The sequence below is a fragment of the Tursiops truncatus genome, chromosome 4 (genome assembly GCF_011762595.2).
Source record: "Tursiops truncatus isolate mTurTru1 chromosome 4, mTurTru1.mat.Y, whole genome shotgun sequence".
Taxonomy (NCBI): Eukaryota; Metazoa; Chordata; class Mammalia; order Artiodactyla; family Delphinidae; genus Tursiops; species Tursiops truncatus.
In genome coordinates this window covers 133,196,782-133,217,449 of record NC_047037.1, presented here as the reverse complement: position 1 = coordinate 133,217,449, position 20,668 = coordinate 133,196,782, and the positions used below count along the sequence as shown (strand labels likewise).

General features: G+C 41.5%; 1 protein-coding gene across 1 annotated transcript in view; it reads right to left on the bottom strand.

The window, feature by feature from the left end:
• The window catches only part of MRPS6 (mitochondrial ribosomal protein S6), a 66,048-nt gene that overhangs the window by 11,193 nt on the left and 34,187 nt on the right, over positions 1-20,668 (bottom strand). Inside the window, exon 3 of the mRNA XM_073804465.1 lies at positions 5,124-5,263. Coding sequence (XP_073660566.1) covers positions 5,124-5,263 — 140 coding nt within the window. The remainder of the gene's footprint in view (positions 1-5,123; positions 5,264-20,668) is intronic.

Sequence of the window (20,668 nt, the reverse complement as noted above, 5' to 3'; positions counted from 1 at the left end):
AGTTTTCTTTGTCTGTCTCTCTCAGTCACACACTCACTCACAGCCTCGCCCTCCCCCTCGCAGATGAGTGGAAATTTCCACTGAAGCGCTCAGTGGCTCCCCGTGAGTGGGGTGGGGGAGGGAGAGGAGAGGGATTTGCAGCCAGGAAGCCTCTTCAAGCCTTTTGGAACATAGGAAACAGATCCGTTTGAATGCCAGTTCCTAGACTGTATCCGTTAAACCTTGCTGGATTCAGGCTTCACTGAAGCAGTGAATTATTCTCCTTAAAAGCAAGACAGCCTCTGCATGGAAAAGCCCCATTCCTTTTTTAAAATCCGTTGGGTCTCATACATTTTAAAAACTACCAAACCTGCTGCAGAATTCTTACAAATCTTGGGACACTGCCACTAAAAAGAAACCTCCAAGGCCACAGCAGCCCTGCCCTGAAACCCCATCGTGAAGCACCTACACACAAGAATGGGGTCAGGATGCTGGCCTGGACTTAACGCTGGCAGGAAAGCACAAGAACATAGAAACGTTAGCTAACGGGAAAACTACAGAGGAGAATCAATCTCCTCTAGAGAGGGTGCCAGCACTCTTGGAGTTAGCTGCAGACACATTTGGAGAGCAAGTCAGTAAAATTCCACTGATTCACCATAGAGCCAGTTATTTTTATCATTCTGCTTACCCGTAAACAGAAGGGCGTCTTATATGTAGGCCCGCAGATCTTTGCTATAAGCACCTATTCACATTTTAAACACATGAGAACAGACAAAGGAGGGACAAAACAGGCAAGAAAAACCTCCTTCACTACTTAAGAGTTCTCATACACACACATTCTGAAGTCAGCCCAATCGCACTGCAGTGAAAGCAGAGGTGGTAAAAACAGTCAAAGCAATCTGGGGCATCCTTTTACAAACAGGCACAAGCCCATCGCTGCATTATAGACTACGGTTTCTTCTAACGTTCCCTCTCCTGCACCAGAAATCCCTCTTAGTCTCAGTCCAGCCCCATCTAGTGGAAAGAGAGCCTTAAACCAGTCTGTGCAGCCCTGGAGGAAGATGCTAAGGCAGTTCTGGCAGAGGGTGACTGATACTATGATTCAGTAAAAACCTGCCTCTTCTGAGCAAGGGTCTAAATGAGCACTTACTCCCTTCTGCCTGTGTAACACTGTCCCCTTTTAGACACCAAGGAATACAGAAAGAATTTTCCACAACAACCACCTTGCCTTTCTCAGACAGTTGATGAGGGTACGAAGGTGAGCATGTGAAAGCACAAAGGAAAGATAATCTGGGGGGGCCCCCAGGAGACCAAAGCAAATCCAGAGCTGAGAATAAATTCCAGCCCCTCTAAGACCATCCCCCCCCCCGACCCCCCACTCTACCCCCAGCTCTTAATCATGCTCCAGTGGTTTCCAGACACTGCCTCGTGAAATGGGTGGTGAGTGAGGCCAGAAGCCTCTCTCGGGAAAAACGGTCCGAAGACCCAAACTTCCCAACCATCCCAACCTGGCCCAAACAGCAAGAGGGCATCCGGTCAACTCTTCCCTGTCACTAGGGGACATATATGACTCGTCCAATTCTATTGACCCTCAGAGATTATGCGTTTAAGTAAGTTTCTGTGGATCAGCCTGGGAACTTAACCATCAAGTTGTTCCAATGGGAAAATAGGTTCCCAGTTATAAACAATAAACTTACAGACAAATTCCTGGAATGTAACCTGTTCCCAAAGTCAGGACTGACTACATTAATATTTGGAATATAATGATTATTTTTTTTGGCATAAACTGGTAATAGGCTTGATATAATAATAAACACCAGGTACCACTTTCAAGGTACCACCTCCTCCTTTTGGAAAGCTTCCCAAATAACCCTAAAGTAGCACTATCTCTCCTACCTAAGCACTCTCTCAGTCCATTCTTCTTTCGGGCAGGCCTACTTGGCATGTGTGTAGTAGGGGTATGGATTTGGGGGAAGGAGGTGAGATGGGAGGCAATCACTCAACATGACGGAAGTAACTGCAAGAGAGACGCCTGGCTGTCAGCCTCGGTCAGAGGGACGGCTCTGTGCTGGGCCCCTGTGCTTACAGCCCCTTGATTGGTGCCTAGGTTAGCCATATGCAGTCATGTCTTTAATTCAAGTGAAAACTCCTTGAGATCAAGAACCACAACGATCCTAAGAACCACCCTGAGACCTAGGAATGCCACTAGGATATACCATTTGTTCCCACAAAATGTAAAAGCAACAAACACTTAAAACCAACAGGACCACAATGCAATGTGGATTCATGGAGGGCATCTAGGGCTCACTCGTTAGCCAGTTAAAAAACCGGCTCTCAACATATCAACCTCAGGAGTCAAACCAGTGCCCCACCAAAATTACAGATACGTTTCACGGCCTCCAGGGCTGTTTGAAAAGAGCCAAAAACTTCTGAATGCTAATAAATGCATAACACACAAGTCCACCCTGTTTCTTCTCAACCACTTCATAAAAGTGAACCTTCCCAGCACCTAACACACCCTGGCACATAGTCTCCTTCGTACATGCTTGTAATGCCTTCTGTGGCTATGTCAGTGCACAAAAAGAACTTGACAAGTGAACAAAATGCCTACTACAAACGTCACTGGGGTTAGTGACTATGGGAGGACTGGCTGCAGCTAAGGGAATATCAGACTAAACTTAAGCTCCACAATGCAGCCATCTGACACGCCACTCAATTTTAAATCTCCAAACCAGGGAACTCCCAACTACACTAGCCCCTCGACTCATTTACCAAAAGCCACTGTGAAGAACATTAGTGAGTGTTACAAAAACAAAGTAACATGGTCAGGTAAAATTGACAAACTAGGGCATCTTATGGAAGGGCTTCTCACCATTTATACGCTAAGGTGTGTTGTGAATTTCCAGGATTAGATCATGCAAGGCTTCCCACATCTTTTTTTTTTTTTTGGCCGCGCTGCGCGGTATGCGCAGCATGTGGGATCTTAGTTCCCCGACCAGGGATCAAACCCGCGCCCCCTGCAGCGGAAGTTCAGAGTCTTAACGGTGGACTGCCAGGGAAGTCACTTTTTTTTTTTTTTAAGGCTTCCCACATCTGACTGATCACACACACCCTCCATTTTTGGTGGAGCATATCTGTATCACTAGCATTTCAGAGACCACACTTTGGAAAATACTACCTCAAGAAAATAAATACCAGATACTGATTTATCCTCAGAAAAGCAAACTTAAAACATGAACCTCCCCCACTGGGGCTAGGCACCACCTTTTTATGTTGATGTATAATAGACACAGTATGGTATATTTTAAGGATGCTGCTGCTTCTTCTCTGAGGAGTCTGAAAGTAAAAAAACAAACCAACAGAAAAACCACCCAGAAGTAAAATCCTTAACTATAAATGAACTAAGTGACGGCAACACAGCCCTTGGTGGGGCACCGGCACCTTGTCAGGAATCTGGAATGGAGGTCTGGGGTTGTCAGCAGCTCTGGCTTGATTCCAGGTGAGCTCTTCCCAGATCTGAGTTTATTCTATCCATAAAGGAGAAAGAGTACCACCCTACCCCAGCACCGCACACAGAGGCCTGAAAACTAGATGAATTAATGCGGCAGTTCTCAAAGCGTGGTCCTCACAGTAGCAGCAGCAGCGCTACCCACGCACTGTGAGAAATGCAAATTCCAGGATGCTGGTCACACTAGCCCTCAACAAGGTCAAATCCTCTACTTGGAAAGGGAGCAGAAGAGAGCATTCCTACTGTACATCCCTGAAAGCACATAATGAGGAAACTGACTTCTCTCCCTGTTCAGTGCCTTCCATACATAACAGAACCTGACTAATAACTCTTGGCCAAATTTTATATGCTTCTCTTAAAAAAAAAAAAAAAAAGGCAAAAGGATTCATAGCCTTGCTATTAAAACCAAACCCCTTTGTTTGGTTTAAGTTTAAAAAAAATGTTATACACACAGTCTCCATTGCTTACTGTTGTTATGATTGTGGAGAGGAATAAGCCACCCAGCATTTCAGGTTGCCTAGCAACGCCTCAGGCACACTCTTCAGAGGTGCTCTCAAGAAGCTGAACGCTAGCACAAAACAAGGTGAAGCAATCAAAAGAAACGTGCAGTCTGTGCCACATCTCGGCAGAAGGTTTACAAGCAGTAAGAAAGCCCGGCGTCAGGTGTGACTTTACTCGGGCCCATCACGTGTAGCAAACCTGCACAAGGCTGCTCGCCCCACATGACTAAAAGCAGCATCATACAACACCCAGTACTGTCCACAGAGCACATCTTCAGAGGTTATTTCATTTGACCACTGTGACAAAGTGGATGGGAGAACGACCACCTGAGTTCAGTATCCAAGGAAGCCAAGTGACTTGGTCTAGGCCACACAGCTGGGAGCCCCAGAAGGAGAATCAAGTCTTCTAGTCCTGGACTTTCCCTGCTCCGCTAAAAACTGATTCCCGTTTCTCTATCACCTACTTCTAGGAAACCCAACAAAATAAGATTCTTCCTCCAAACCAGAAACCTTGGGCATGAGTTTAGAGAAGCGGCAAACCAACCCAACAAACTGACCTTGAAGAATTTCTACAAGGATAGGTATCACTATAAAATCAAATCCTTGACATGTTTGAGGAACTCGCTATATACTATGTGAGAAAAAGGTCCCATTACAGAAAATTGTGATTAAAATTGGCTGGAATAGGTAAAACCATGTTCCTATTGGGGATTTTAGGCTCTGGTTATACACATTAGTAATAAGTACATTTTGCTTGTTATCTGCAACCTTCATATTTACAAAGGATGCACTGAGTAGGTGGACAACACATTGCTCAATGAGGTGTTTTAAAGGCCAAAGTTAAAGAAATGCCAGGGGAAAACAGTGCTTAAGTTGACGAGAAAAGTTTCCCACAATCAAAAGCTTATAAATGTATTACTGCTGGCATGACCTCTTTGGGAGCTCTGATTAGCTTACTGTGGGTCAGCATAAATGCATCCCATCTGCAACACAACATTGCTGGGGCACGTAACTGCACGCCACCTGGCGCAGTGGGGATCTGACTATGAGCGTCTAATAACTCCTGAGATGAATTACACAGCGCACCTTACGGAGCCCACCAAAGGCACGTGTCCAGTGACTCACGAAGGACTTACCCTCCCCTGGTGTGCTGCTGACTGTGGGCGGAGATCCTATAAGGAAGCGCACGCTCGCCCAGGTTCTCCAAGTTCCTCACCACAGCCCCTCTGTCCATCAGGGTTTCAAGTGTACGCTTCAAAGCAGCAGCGGTCTCTGGCTGGTTTTTGTTTTTAAAAAGAAGAAAAAAACACATCAGAATCAATGTAAGAACTAGAATGATCAAGTGTGGTCAGTTCCAATCATAACAGCTCTATTGGTAGGGATCTTTGGGTAAAAGCAACAGAAACTACTTTTGGCTAACAAAGTTTAAAAAAAAAAAAGAGAGAGAAAGACACATTTATCATAAGGATATGAGATAGCTCACAGATACGAAGGAAAATCTGAAGCAGCAGGCCTTGGAGAGTTCAGGGACCAGAGCAGCTCCAGGGATCTGGGAGGCAGGAACTAATGAGTGTTGTCTTCAGAGCACCTTGGCCAGGATGAATCAGCGCCAATCACTGTCAGTCCTTGTAGCCCATGATTCAAAATTCAAATTCCAGGGAAAGAGCATCCTCTTGGCAGGACACTTTGACCATCTCACCAAAACCATAGACAGCCAGTGGGAAAAGGGGTTGTCTCCCAAAGAAAAACTGAGAGATTGTAACCAAAAGGGAGAAAGGATGAGTAAGACCCAATCTCTGCCCGCATGGAGCTTACAATCTAAGAAAGACATGAACTCAAAAACCCATGTAAGAAGGCCAGAAGGCAGAACACCGGAAGTGACATAGGGACCAGAGAGCTCATGAAAAGAGAAAGCACATTCAGTTGGAAGAAGGGTTCCATTAAAGAAAGCGGTCTGGAGGGGAGCCCTGGAAAATGACAACAGGAGATGCAAAGAACAAACAAACCAGGCATTGAGTAAAAGAGCAGAGACAAGAAAGTATTGAGGAAACAGCTAAGAGTCCCATCTGATGAAGTACAGGACAAGGAGGACTGAGAAGTTAAGATCGTAGGTTGGGTCCAAGTATATAAACAATCAATACCTGTTACTAAAAACCAAAATTGAAACAATATAAAATCCCATCATCCAGAGATAAAGGACTTCAAATATTTTGGTGAATTTCCTTCCAGATAGCCCTCTATGCACATGTATACACCAAAAACTTTTGGAAGAACAGACAATTTATAGGGGTAAACTTGAGAAGACACAACTAACGGAATGTGGAAAATGAGGGAGAGGCGTGGCAAAAGAGGGGCACCAAACATGGTGGCTGGGAGAATGGGGTTATTATTAACAGCTAAAGGGAAATCTGGACAAGCTGGCTGGGGACACAAAAGATGACTCTGGTTTAGGACATGCTGAGTCTGAGATGCCCACAGTTCCTCCAGGCTGACCTCTCAAGATGTAAACCTTAAGCTCAAAACAACAGGGCAGGCTAGAATTACACATTTAACAGTCATCTGCAGAGAAAGGCTATCTGAAACCCTGGGAGGAGTGAGGGCACTGAGGGAGGGGGTGGGGAGAGAAGAAAAGAGACCAACAACAGAACAGGGTGCGGGGGGAGTGCAAACATTTGGGGGCTGACAAGAGGACTCAAAGCCAGAGAAGCAAACAGCAAAAGGAAAACCAGACCTCCCTTGTCACAGAAACTAAGGGAAGAGGCAGCCTCCAGAATGACAGGATGGAGATGAAGAAAAAAACCACAGCACAGTGACTGCACTTAGCAAGATGGGGCTAAAAGCTAGATTGCAAAGGTAGAGGTGACAGAAAGAGAAAGCTCTAGAGCCTGAGGGGCAAACAAATTTGAGTCAACTTTGAGGAAAGAGAAAACACAAGGAAGTTAGCAGTTAAAGGGGAATGAACCAGTCGAAGGATAAAATGTCGGATGTTTTAAACATCATCATCGATGGCCAATATGATTTGCTGCGTAACTGCTACGTGATCAACACAGATCTAGTGTTTTATTGGTACATATTTAATCTTCACCACACACAAAAAAAGGAGCCAAGAAGGTTGATAGATTTGGAAACTGGGCCTCTGAGAGATGTCATGACTTTGAGATTACATGGCAGTTAACAAGTGAAAGAGCCTGATGCAAAGAAAAGGAACACTGACAAAAGTCAAATCGGGGGAGGAGGCCAGAGGACACCCTGGCAAGGAAAAGAGTACTTCTCCTCAGACATAAGTGAAGAAATGCAAGCAGAGAAATCTTCAAGGCAGGAGTGAACTTAAGAAAAGGCTACCTTCCAGTGGCTCATTTTGGATCAAATGAAAAGAAAACTGCAGAACAATTTTAAGTGTACACTCTAGTAACTGAAGAAAATCCCCTACATACCTGTATATTTTCTTTCTGACAAATACTGCTAAAATGCTGTGAATGCACTAAGTATTAGTTTAAGGTGTAGAAATAAAATTTCTACTTTTATTTCATATTGTAGTCTACTAGGGATTTTTTAAATTCCTACTGAAAATTATGTGTATTTATATATTTAAGCAGCCTTATGATAAACAGAAACTTCCTGAAAACAAAAATAAGGGCCAAAATCTCTTTGCATTAACGCCAACTAGGTAAAAAGTCTATGGCAATTTCTCCTTACGATTGTAAACAAATATTTTTATATAGTTCTAAATCAAACAGAGCCTAAATTCTTCTCACATTTCATTAGTTCACAGACGTTCCAGTATTTTGCAGAAACCTCATTACTAACAGCAGGGTAATATTTCATTTCATTAAAAATGCTATTTCTTGACTCGATATTGCATCAATTAAATTATGATAAGTAGATGAACAGTCTATCCAAATAAAGAATGGGTAAGGGAGAACACAAACAAACAAACACACACACACACACACACACACACACACACACCACACTTTGATTACAGTCTTCTGATTAGCTACCCAAATCATAAATTTTAATTCAGTGTTGCCTGATTAAAAAGGAATATATCTCAATGCCTCTTGTTTAAATTCCAACTGAAGAGTTTACAGTATGAAACATGGAGCATCCTCTTCTGAAGTAAGAGCTTGTATAATAAGATTTGCTTCTGTCCAAAAAAGGGGAAAGGCCACCTAACAAGAATGTAACTTGGGAAAATATCAAAACACATTTTAACTTCGGCATGTCAAGGTCAAATTGCAGACTGTTTGAATGGCCACATTCATTTCACTGTAATTCAAATTACCCAAAAGTTAAAAAGATGAAGGAGGGGTTAAAAGACTTCCTGTTTATTAAGGGAGCTGCTCAACTAGTCCCATATACCTACCTTGTCACTCTTAAGTCAAGGGTCAGCAATCCAGGGCCTGTGGGCCAAATCTAGCTCACTACCTCCTTTCGCAAATAAAGTTCTACTGGAACACAGCCAGCTCATGCATTTACATAGTGTCCATGGCTGCTTTCATGCTAAAAGCAGACTTGAAATTACAGCAGAGACTATATGACCCTCAAAGTCTAAACTAGTTACTATCTGGCCAACCTCTGCTCTACAGTGTAATGGACTGAGGGAAGCTGGCAAGGCCTCAATCCACTCACCCTAAAATGTACCACAGATAATACCATGAGCCTGGGCCACTGAGCTACAGACAGTGAGTTCCCCATGGGATGGGTCCGCAGGCAGAAACACAGGGCGCCAACCTAATAAGGAACATCAGCCTGACTGTTCAAATCACCACAGGATTCAGAAGGGATTCTACAAAATCACCATTCCACCCACCAAGCTCCTAATCTAATCAATCCAGGCTTTCAACTTCCCTTATTGGTGAAACTTCTAAGTCTATTAAAATAAAAATTTTAGGCTTCCAAAAGAAAAAAAAAAAGCTCTGCTCAACACAGCACAATGTTCAATTTGTAAAAACATATGGTCTACAGGAAGCACACGATCTTGCTGGCGTAATTCTCATTTACAAGGTCTCTGAACCCTTTAATTCCAACTATTCTAAGAGAGGTTGTGCGCATGTGCTCCTTACGGGCTTCTCTCACCCCATCTGAAAGCAGCTCCTTAAGACTTTCCTCCAACCCACCATATGTCAATGAAACACAATTCTGTTACAGCACAGATTGGAGAGCCAAAAACGTTCACTTGGACAAAAAAAGTATGGAAAAGAAACAGTGAATGAAATGTGAACGGGAACTAGGAAACCTGGACTCCAGTCGCAGCTCCTTCACTAATGCTATGCCACTCTTTAAATTATTAAATTTAATAATAAATTATTAAAATGTATCCATTTTAAAGTTGTGCCTCAGTTTCCTCATGTGCTAAATTAGTGGTTCTCAACAAATTTTCTGTCTCTATAAGCCTCTCACAAACAACATTTATGTCACAATTCTCAAAATATCCTGGGGGCACAAAGTTTTTAAAAAGTCTCTCTTTTCTTCTGATATCCTCATCACCCCAGAGTGCCCCACCCACCTCAGGGACTCTTTATGTCATTCTCATTTACTTCTACACAGCAACTTATGAATATCCTTTCATCACGGGAATGTAAGCTTCAGGAGAGCAAGCACTTTTGTCTATCTTGTACACAACTGTACTCCCCAAATCTACAAGAGTCTGGAGCGGGCGCTAGAAATGGTGGTTGAATAAATTAGTGTTATCAAATGTACCTCCCCAACAGGGTCTCTTGCTTACATACTCTCATTTTCCCCCCTGAGGGACTGGAAGTTTCCTCGTTTCTCTAATACAATTTGAAGCCACTTTTCATATACAACATACCTCACTATCAGGGTAGTGACCATAATACTGAAGCAACATTACAGTACTAGCGTTTTTCTGTTTATTTCATGTAGTGCCAAAACGCTGTTAATACCAATACTACGGTTTAAAAGAATCCAGAATTCATCTAATAGAAGTGAAACTAAATATTTCATGTATTTCAGAAATATAAAGTACTAACATACATAAACATAAATGTTAAACCTGGATTGCTCTAATTATCTGTGATAAGATATAATACTATCCAAAGAATTTACACTAAACAATACTTAAAGAAAGTTCATCCTAGACAAAATTAAAACCAAATTTTGATATTATTATTATTAATTACTGGACCTACTGGTGTTCAGGCTACAAAAGAAGGCTTTGGGAAAACCCAACAGCTAACTTCAAATATTTTCAGGGCTACTATGTAAAAGATAGGTATGTTTTATTTGGATTGGACACTGAGAAACTGGAATCAAAAGGTAAAAATTACAGAGAAACAGAGCACTGATGTATAAACAAGAACACATTTCTGAAAATTACAGCTATATGAGAGTGAAATAGGCTGCCTTGTGAAGAACTGACCTTCCCATCACTCGAAATGCAAAGATATGGGATGACCGTCATTTCAATCTTTGCACCAGGTGGGAAGTTAGACTTTTCGACTTCTAAAGGCCCTGCTGAGATTAAATTCCAATACTATTCTGACACCACTCATCATTCTGAAGGACATTCTGAAGTGCAGCCGCCTTTTTACAAACACTACAATTGCATGGTGCTGAGGAACACACTACTAGTAAAGTTTGGTGGTGGTGCCTAGATTTATGTGAAGGCACCAGCTGTTTTACCCACTATTGCTTTTGCAGTGACCCCCTGAAAAGGTCTCTGGGAAGTCCAAGGCTCCTCAGATCACATTTTGCAAACTGCAGTTCTAGGGATTCTAATGGGCAAAGTTTCTATAAAAAAGAATAAAGAGCAAGGAGATGAGGAAAATAAAAGGAAGGACATCTCTACTTGCCCCTCAAATAAAACCCCCATTCAGTAAGGTTATTTATAAGCTAAGAATTCATGGGACTATCATAAACACCATCGGTCAACGACCAGTGTTTAATCTAATTAAACTTATTTTCATCCCAGAAGAGAAGCTTTTCAACAAAATTATCTTGCAAATTAGACTCTCTGGCAAAGACAGTTTTGAACCAGTGGCCCTCGGGTGCACCCAGCTATCACTACAACACCCTCACGGCCCACCAGGAAATGAAAACCACATAGAATCCACAACATTTAATGGCGTGAAGCATCTACCTACACCTCACCCTTCTCACTCTACAAAGAGTAGTGCAACTCCCAGGAGCAAGGAGGATTTAGGGAAGGTGGAGCCAGGTCAGAAAACTGTCAAAACCTGTGAAAATGTAAATGTAAAAGCCTTTCCCAACCAACGCTGCATCTTAATTCCAAGGTTAATCTCCTTAAGAAAATTTCCTTGAAATTTACATTTCCAAATAGAGAGAATGTACCTGGAAATTCTGCATTGAGAGTCTCACAGCGATTTGAAAAAGAAAATCTGTGAGCACAGCTTTCAACAGAAGAACCAGCTTCCAGGGAAAGCTCTGCCACTAGCAGACCTCAGTTGGAAGCAGAGAATGGACACCACCTACCTCAAAATGTGTGAGGTGCCAGCCCTGCCTAACATCTACAGAGCCCAACTTTGGGAATGATTCCATGGGAACTGTTTTATCAAATATTTTTATGACTCAGTAGAACCTCTTTGCCCCACAATTTATTGAATCAAGAGCTGCAGTCCTCCCAGTAATTAAGGATAAAAATTACTAAGCACAGAAGCTATTTTAAAAATTAGAATAAAATTCAGTAAGGGCAAGTCTAGAACACTAAAAAAAGTAAAGATACATAAATACATGCTGGAACGTGATTATACTTACCTATAATGAACTATTATTATACACTATTATAACCTGTAGGTAAGTGACTAGAAAAGTAACTCTTAAAGATTTTTTAAAGGTCAACGATAGAAAACACTTGAGATCTTTTAACTGCTCTACTACTTTGCCCATGAATCATTAAACCATTTATTTAAAAAAATATAAAATAACTACGAAAAAAGACTTAACAGACTTTAAAAAGCGGGGGAGAGGACAGGAGAAGAGACGGGAACCAATACACATCAAGTGTACTGGGAAAGTAACAAATACTCTAATGAAGTGAAAACCTGTTTCTTTTTATAAGCCACTGTTGTGTACTCTGCAAACCGAAAATATCTCAAAATTTTAAAATAATGTTAAATACTGCAAATTCACAGTTCAGACATATCAAGTGGTCATTTAACCGTTAAAGCAATAGAGCCCTAGGAGTTGCTGAAGCATGTACTAAGTGAAAAGCACTCATGAATATGATATTCAATATACACACTCATATTCATGAGAAACAAGTATGCGGGGGCATCTAGAACTCTCCATTGCAGAACAATTTTAAAATAATCTTAATGGCATAAATCAGCTGTAAAAGAGAAGGTGTATACATCCACATCTGGAAATGGAGTGAGTACAAACTGGATGACTTCTTATAAATATATCAAACTCTGTGGGTATCAGAACTATAGGTTGAACCTTACGAAACTGCCATTTGGGAGGATCAAGAACAGTCCAAATACTGACCATTTCTTAAGGCTCAACCTAATAGCTATCCACAAACAGTCCTCTCAAAGTGCCTCCCTCAAGACAGGTATTTCCAAGTTGCTCACTGTGAAATCCACCTCCAAAAGGATAGCCACGGGGATATGAAATACAAAGTCCCTGCCCTTTAGAAGTCTGTGATGTAGATATGCAGACACACATAAGTAACTAATAAAGGGAGAGTGAAACTGGTGGTTTGGAGATGGCAGACCTCAGCCAGACTCTAAAGGCTGAAGAACACCTCTTCAAGAGGTAGAAGGAGCGTTAGTTAGGGTCCTCTCAGAGCAGGTCTGGATTAAGAAGGTTCTGATGGAATTTATATTTGGGGTAGAATCAATGTGGACACTGTACTCGGTACAGGTAGAAGCCATTGCTTTTTTCCACTCGCGGCAATATTTTTTTTGCCCAGAACGTTAAGATTTAGTTTCTTCAAACACACTTTTGGTAAAAACGTAAACTTTCTGGAGGACAATTTGGCAATATATATTAGTTTAAAATATGTATGCCTTCAATGCTACAGCCACTTCTAGGAAATTGCTCTATGAAAACTGTCATACCCAGGCACAAGGATTTAGCTATGAAAATACCACAAAATTATTAGGATAGTGAATAAATGGAAATGTAGTTCTTCATTAATAGGAGTCTGGTTCAATAAATTATTTTTACTGATTGAACAAGTACTATGCAGCCATTAAAACAAAAGGAATGCTGATCCTTACATACTGACATGAAAATATTATAATAATAAAGAAAAAAACCCAGCATGTACGGTCAGTCCAGTTTTTTCCAAAAGAAAAAAAGTACTAAGATACATATACTTTAAAAGTCTGGATGAATATACAGCTAAATGATACCAGTTTTCCTTAGGTAGTAAGATGAGAGGAGTATTCTATTCTCTTCCTTCTGCACTTTATTACCTGATTTCTCTCACAATGAGCAATGAAAAGGTGATTTAAAAACTTTTGGGGTGGGGGTGGAAGCGAATTCAGTTTTGTTCTGTTTTAAGAAGAATTTCTTCCCCTGAGTCTATGCCAATTGCTATCTTACTAGATGCCACAGTTTGTGAATTCTGTGTCAAAGCCCTGAAACTATGCCTCAACATTTAGAACTCACGCCATATCCATACTGATTCCATACCCATATACGTTTTAAAAAATTAATAATCAGGGAGGTATAGATGGGCAGCTTTTCAGCGGTTACTGAAAGCGCCTTGTAAGCTATACTTCCAGCATCATGAGCTCTTACAACTGGCTGCTCTGTCTCTTGGGAATCAGAGGAAAAACTGGAATCTCGAAGTCAGGAGCCCAGAGATCTCTGATCTCTGATTCTAGAATCAGAGCAGACCAAAGAGATGTGATGGGAAAAGGCCAACTGTGGCCTTGAAAACACAACAGCCAATGAAAGCAAGATGATGTGAAAAATAAGAGGAGCCTGCCCATTCTATTGCCATGCAGCCAAGACTCAGATTCTTGAGATCTGGGAAATCTGACACAAAAATGTATTCTTTGGATGATATGATGAAAATAAAAAGAACCCAGGGAAGAATGGAAGAAAAAAATCAGAGGAATAAGGGTCCAACAACTGCCAGATTCAGCATAGATTAATGCCGTGCCAACAGCAAAGTGCAAATGAAGTAGAGTCACAGTTCGTAGCATGGCTGAATTTGCAAATATAAAAATGATAGGATGGGGCTTTCCTGGTGGCGCAGTGGTTGAGAGTCCGCCTGCCGATGCGGGGGACACGGGTTCATGCCCCGGTCCAGGAAGATCCCACATGCCATGCCGCGGAACGGCTAGGCCCGTGAGCCACGGCCGCTGAGCCTGTGCGTCCGAAGCCTGTGCTCCGCAACGGGAGAGGCCACAGCAGTGAGAGGCCCGCGTACCGCAAAAAATAAATAAATAAAAAAAATAATAATAGGATGATCGGTAAAGTAACTTCAGCTGCAAGGTAGGCAGAATGTCTTTAAATCATAAACTGGACTTACCTTAAATGCAATGGGCATCCAAGGGACCCCTGCAGCTAGTCCACATAGAGACATAAATACCGGCATTGGTATCAAAAGGCTATAATGAATAAAGTTAAAGAACTAACACAGAGAGAAAGAAGGAAGTCATGATTACATGAGATCCAACTTCACATGAATTTACTAGTTGTCAATTACTTATGTGCCTAGGTTATCAGTAAACATGAGTAGTTCAACCATAATGCAGTTTTGTTCCTTAATAAACCCACTTCTTTCCAAGGTCTCAACTCAAAGCATGCCATTCAGAGGCCATTTAAGGCCAAAAGTGGGGGCTCATTTGCATATAACCAACCATTCCCTTTGTGATTCGGGTAAGTCAAAGGAAAAGGGCAAAATTACCAAGGCATTCCTCTAGAGCACATTAGAATCATCTGGGGCGCTTTTAAAATGAGATGCCTATGTCTCATCCTCAGATATTTTGATTCTATTGGTCTATTGGGGATTCAAAAATCTTGGGCACTAGGATTTTTCAAAGCTCCCCAGGTGTGGACAAAGGTGAAAACCACATTCTAGTAGGAAGCTGGCTAGCCTCTCACCACTCCAAAGATGAATGATTCTGGCTGAACTGTAGTTTATAAAGGATTTTCAGCAATGATCTCCTTCAACTCTAATTTAAGGAACATAAATGCTCCACTTTTCTCACAGTAATAATGGAGCCCTCCCTGAATGTGAAATGACAATCACAACAGGTGACTACTTGTGGTTAATACTGCCTGAACAGCTGGGAAAATGCCAAAATTAAGGTACCCATGTTTGCTACTCTGAGAACATTCCAAAATCCACAATCCTTTTACTGAGAGATTTCCATTTCTTTCCTCCTCATTCCCCTCCAGATGCACTTACAGATGAATAAAAGATGGGAAACAAGAAGATTGGCAGGAGTCCTGGTTACTATGGCAGCAAGTAAATGAAATGCCACAGCTCATGAAACTGATAGTGAGAGCAGGCATCAGGTAGACATCATGGAGCTGTACCTGTCTTGTTGATTGCTCTCCTTCATGCACAATTCAGTTCACTGCCTCCGCCTTATATTTCATCCTGTTCAGAGAGTAGAAGGGGGACAGCACTGGAATGACAGGGAGACCAAGGAGGTAAGAATCAGCAAAGGATATTGACAGTAGAGACAAAAGGGTTATGAGAAAAGCCAATTTAGATTCTGTGAATCTTCTAAGCATCAGCGTATGGGTTTAGCAAAAATATCAGTCTGACTGGGTTAGGAGAAATTTTTTTAAAATATGCCTCGAAATAATCAGAACCTTGGGCTTTGGCAAGACAGTCAGATTTGCATACCTTGCTGAACAACACACCAAAAGTGTCATCACCAACTAAGCCACTGCAGTGGTGTGTATTAACTCAAGTGGTGGGAGGAAGGTACTTACGGGACTACACTGCTCCAAAGAGCAGGGAGGAGAAAGGGCATAAAAGCACAGAGGAACTGAAGGGATCAAAACACCCTTCGAGATTCAGCTACTTCCTAGGAAAAGTGTGCCTTTCCTCCCCTAATCCTATCTTGCAAGTGTAATTATTTAGAAGTACATGTCCTTCCCTAACAAAGCCTCTTCAAGGTTGCTTCCTCTTCATCTTTACTAGATGCTGGAGATGCAAAGAACCTGGCACACAGGATGCATTCGATAAATGTTTGATGAATACGTACATCAAAGAATAAATGGAAAGACAGATGAGAGATGGAAGTTACTAACTGTACTTAATTCAACTAGAAAGGAAGAAAGGATTAAACCAAAAAATGAAATAAAATTCAAGGAGAAATAAGATCTTCATTGCAAAAACAAAAACAGCATATATATATATATAAAATGCATATATATAATGTGTGTGTGTGTATATATATATATATATATATATATATATATATATATATATAAAGGCAAAGATACATAATAAAGTTAAGCATATCCTGTTAGTCAAAAACAGAGATGTATATGGTCAAGGAACTAGGAACAAACAGGTGGAAATAAAGACATAGTGGGCGGGAATTCCCTGGTGGCACAGTGGTTAAGAATCCACCTGCCAATGCAGAGGACCCGGGTCCGAACCCTGGTCCGGGAAGATCCCACGTGCCGCGGAACAACTAAGCCCGTGCGTCACAACTACTGAGCCTGCGCTCTAGAGCCCATGAGCCACAGCTGCTGAAGCCCACGCACCCAGAGCCCGTGCTCTTTAACAAGAGAAGCCATCGCAATGAGAAGCCCACGCACCGCAACGAAGAGTAGCCCCCGCTAGAAGCAACTACAGAAAAGCCCGTGCGCAGCAACGAAGACCCAATACAGCCAAAAATAAATTAATTTTAAAAAAGGGGCTTCCCTGGTGGCGCAGTGGTTGAGAGTCCGCCTGCCGATGCAGGGGACGCGGGTTCGTGCCACGGTCCGGGAAGATCCCACATGCCGCGGAGCGGCTAGGCCCATGAGCCATGGCCGCTGAGCCTGCGCGTCCGGAGCCTGTGCTCCGCAACGAGAGAGGCCACAACAGTGAGAGGCCCGCGTACCGCAAAAAAAAACAAACAAAAACAAAAAGAAAAACCATAGTGAGAGACACGTAAAGGTGCCTCCAAACTTCTGAAGATTCTTGGGACTACTAATAAAACCAATGGACATTCGACTCCTAGAGTGTACCAGAGAATATTACAACAAAACTCAGCCTCCAAAAACCTATGAAATCTGGTAACTTAGTCAGCAAGCCTTATGTAGAGACAATAATATTTTACAGAGAATCTGCCATAGGGCATGACAATAAAATTTCAAATTAGAATTGGAAGGAGAGTAAAACCCAAAGTAACGATAGCCCCATTTTGTTGTGTTTATTTCTCCCTCCAGTCTAAAATCAGCAGCATCTACCCTGGAGTACTGCATTCAAACTTGGAGGTCACATATAACTCCTAAGATAAGCAGAATTTTTAAACTCCCACTGTGCTTCTGGTTGACAACATGTTCTTTTAGGATAAGGCAGAAACTGGCAACAGGCTCTGAAATTTTAAGCTTCAAATGCTAAGTGAAGAGTGGATACCAGGATTTCCAGTAAGTTGGAGTATTCAACATAAGCATGTTATGCTCCCTCCTGAAAACCTACTAGAACTACTGTAAAGGAGTGGTTTTTTTGTTTGTTTTTTTAACGTACAACTTTGCAAGAATGAGGGAGAAAGGAGGGGAAAACAGCAATTCAATTTTAGAAAAAAAGCAGATGGAGAAAAGCAGCAATGGGGAAAACCAAGAGTCAACCATATTTACACTGTAGAATTCCCCAAAAGATCTGGGAACTGGCAACACTGAGTACACCTCGGAAAATAGGGGTGAGTGGGGGACTAAAATAAAGTTGGTTGAAAGTTTATGAAAGTTGGTTGGACCTCTAGATGCATGTTTGGAGGTTGATTCTCTGGAGTCGGTAAAACAGAGAAGTACATGGACTGCAGGACACAGGCACAGCTGTAAGAGGAGATATTATACCAAAAAGGAATTAAGAAAAAAAGGCACACTGCATGCTGAAGACCCCTGTACTCTTCCTCCCGACTGGCTTCCAGAATGATGGCCCAAGGCCTTTTATCATTCAAAGAACTTTCTGTGGGGAATCTGACCTGTTCTAAAGAGACTGCAGTAGTCATTCAACCAACAGCCAGGCCCTGAAGGCCCAACAATGAGGCCGACAAACTCCACCCACACACTCAGAGCATTTTTTAGTCCACCCCGTTAAACACAAGCAAACCACCAAAGATCAGAACACATTTGTGAAAAGCCTTTAACATGTGAGACCAACACAAACAAAATAAAAACTGGAGGAAACAATGCAGAAGGAGAAAACTTAAGCATCTTCAAAGATGAGAAAATACAGCATACATGAAAAAAGAACAAGGCTATAAAAAAGAAAGATTTGGGGAACAAAGGATCTCTTAAAAATTAAAAACCTGACAGAAATTTAAAAGAAATTCTTTTTTAACATAAGGGTTGGAAGATAAAGTTTAGATACACCTCTAGAAAGACCAAAAAGACAAAGGTGAAAATTAAAAGACTGTATGAAACCAAGTGGACCAGTCCAGAAGATCCAAGACAAGAACAAAAGTTCCAAAAGAGGAGAAAAATTACCCCCAAACTGAAGGACACGGGGTTGACAAATTGAAAGAGGCCACTGAGGGCCAGTACAAGTGGAAGAAAAGCTTTCTTCAAGGCACATGATCATGAAATTTTAAAACACAGGGATTAGAAGCTAGAAAAGAATGGCCTTATGTTTACACATTTCTGAAGGAAACTACTTCCCAATCCAGAATTCTATATTCAGCCAAACTTTCAGACAAATGAGTAGAATAAAAACACTTTTAGACATGCAAAAACTTTAATTCTAAGGCACTGTAAAATTGAAAAAAAATAAGTAAATGTGTCAGTATTATCAGATTTCTTGCTGTTGGAGAAGGGAGATACAAACATAGAAAGGGGAGGCTAAAAAGAAACCTCTGGTGCTGGTTTACAACTGGAGGCATCAGGAGATGTGTACGCGAACTTCCTAGTTCTGTACACTGACCATGTTTACCTCTGTAAGAATGAGCACACCCAGACCTTAGTTTCTAAATACCATACCCTACTAAATGCCTGATCCTGAATGGGTCAGGGAAAGTACAAGATGAGCCTGTAACACTTTGTTGTGCTGGAAAATAAGGAAGTACTCAAAAAACGATGGAACGTGCCACAGGACACAAACTAGCCTGAAGGGAGACCTGCTAGCTAAATCTGGAAACATCTGAGCAAAATAATGATAGTAATGAATTATAACCCACTAAATAATACATGAGTTCAAACTGATAAATAAATGGGGAAAAGGGGAAACTCTTGATTTCAGTATAGTAAAAAAAAAAAAGTTAGAAAAATCACTGTTTCACACCACCACAGTAATAACTTACTCAGGCAAGAATTATCAATGGGGCTTCCCTGGTGGCACAGTGGTTAAGAATCCTCCTGCCAATGCAGGGGACACAGGTTCGAGCCCTGGTCTGGGAAGATCCCACATGCCACAGAGCAACTAAGCCCATGTGCCACAACTACTGAGCCTGTGCTCTAGAGCCCACAAGCCACAACTACTGAAGCCCATGCGCCTAGAGCCCGTGCTCCACAACGAGAAGCCACCGCAATGAGAAGCCTGAGCACCTCAACGAAGAGTAGCCCCCTGCTCACCACAACTAGAGAAAGCCCGCGCACAGCAACGAAGACCCAACACAGCCAAAAATAAATAAATTTATTTAAAAAAAAAAGAATTATCAATGGATGCTAAAACTAGGGATTCAAGTTTGATGAGAAATAAGTTATTTACATAAACTCTAATTATCTCCCCACAATTTACTTACTACCAAAGGGGAAAACATTAACTAGACAGTGGAGAGACCTGGTAGGTACCACCCCAATCAAGTATCAAAAGTTAATGTCAATAATAATGAGACAACACAACACATGCCTCTCAGTGTGAGGCTTTGAGGACATATTATTGCTTACGTTGTAGTCCTGCCAAAAATGCATAGTGTGAATCAAATCACGAGGAAACAACCCTAAATAGGGGTGGCATTCACGAAATGACTGGCCTCTACACTTCAAAAATATCAATACCACAAAAGACAAAAAGAACAGCTGAGGAACTATTTCAGACTAAAGGAGATAGACATAAGAGCTAACTGCAATGAACTGGTTTCCAAACTTAAAAAAAAAAGTTGCTATAAAAGAACATTATTGAAACAGCAACATTTGAATAAAGACTTTAGATTAAAATATCGTACCAGTTACTTTCCAGATTTTGATTATATTGTGATTATCCTTGTCTTAAGAAATATATCCCTAAGTACTTAGAAGGTAAAGGGGAATGATGTCTGTGACTTGTTTTCAAACCGTTCAGGAAAGTGTCTGATGAGAGAATGACAAAGCAACTGTGGCAAAATGTTAACCTCTGTGAATCTGGATGAAAATGATTCCTGGGTTCTTCAACCTATTCTTGCAACTTTCCTATAATTTGGAATTATCTCAAAATTAGAAATGAAAAAACCAAGAATATTTTTATTTATTCAATGTTTTATATACAACTCAATTCTCAGTCAGTATTTGCAAGTCCATGTTTTCCAAGGTAAAGAATGGCAATAATTGGTGGGGGAAACCCACCGGAACTCTTCATGAGCCAAGAGAAAAGGAA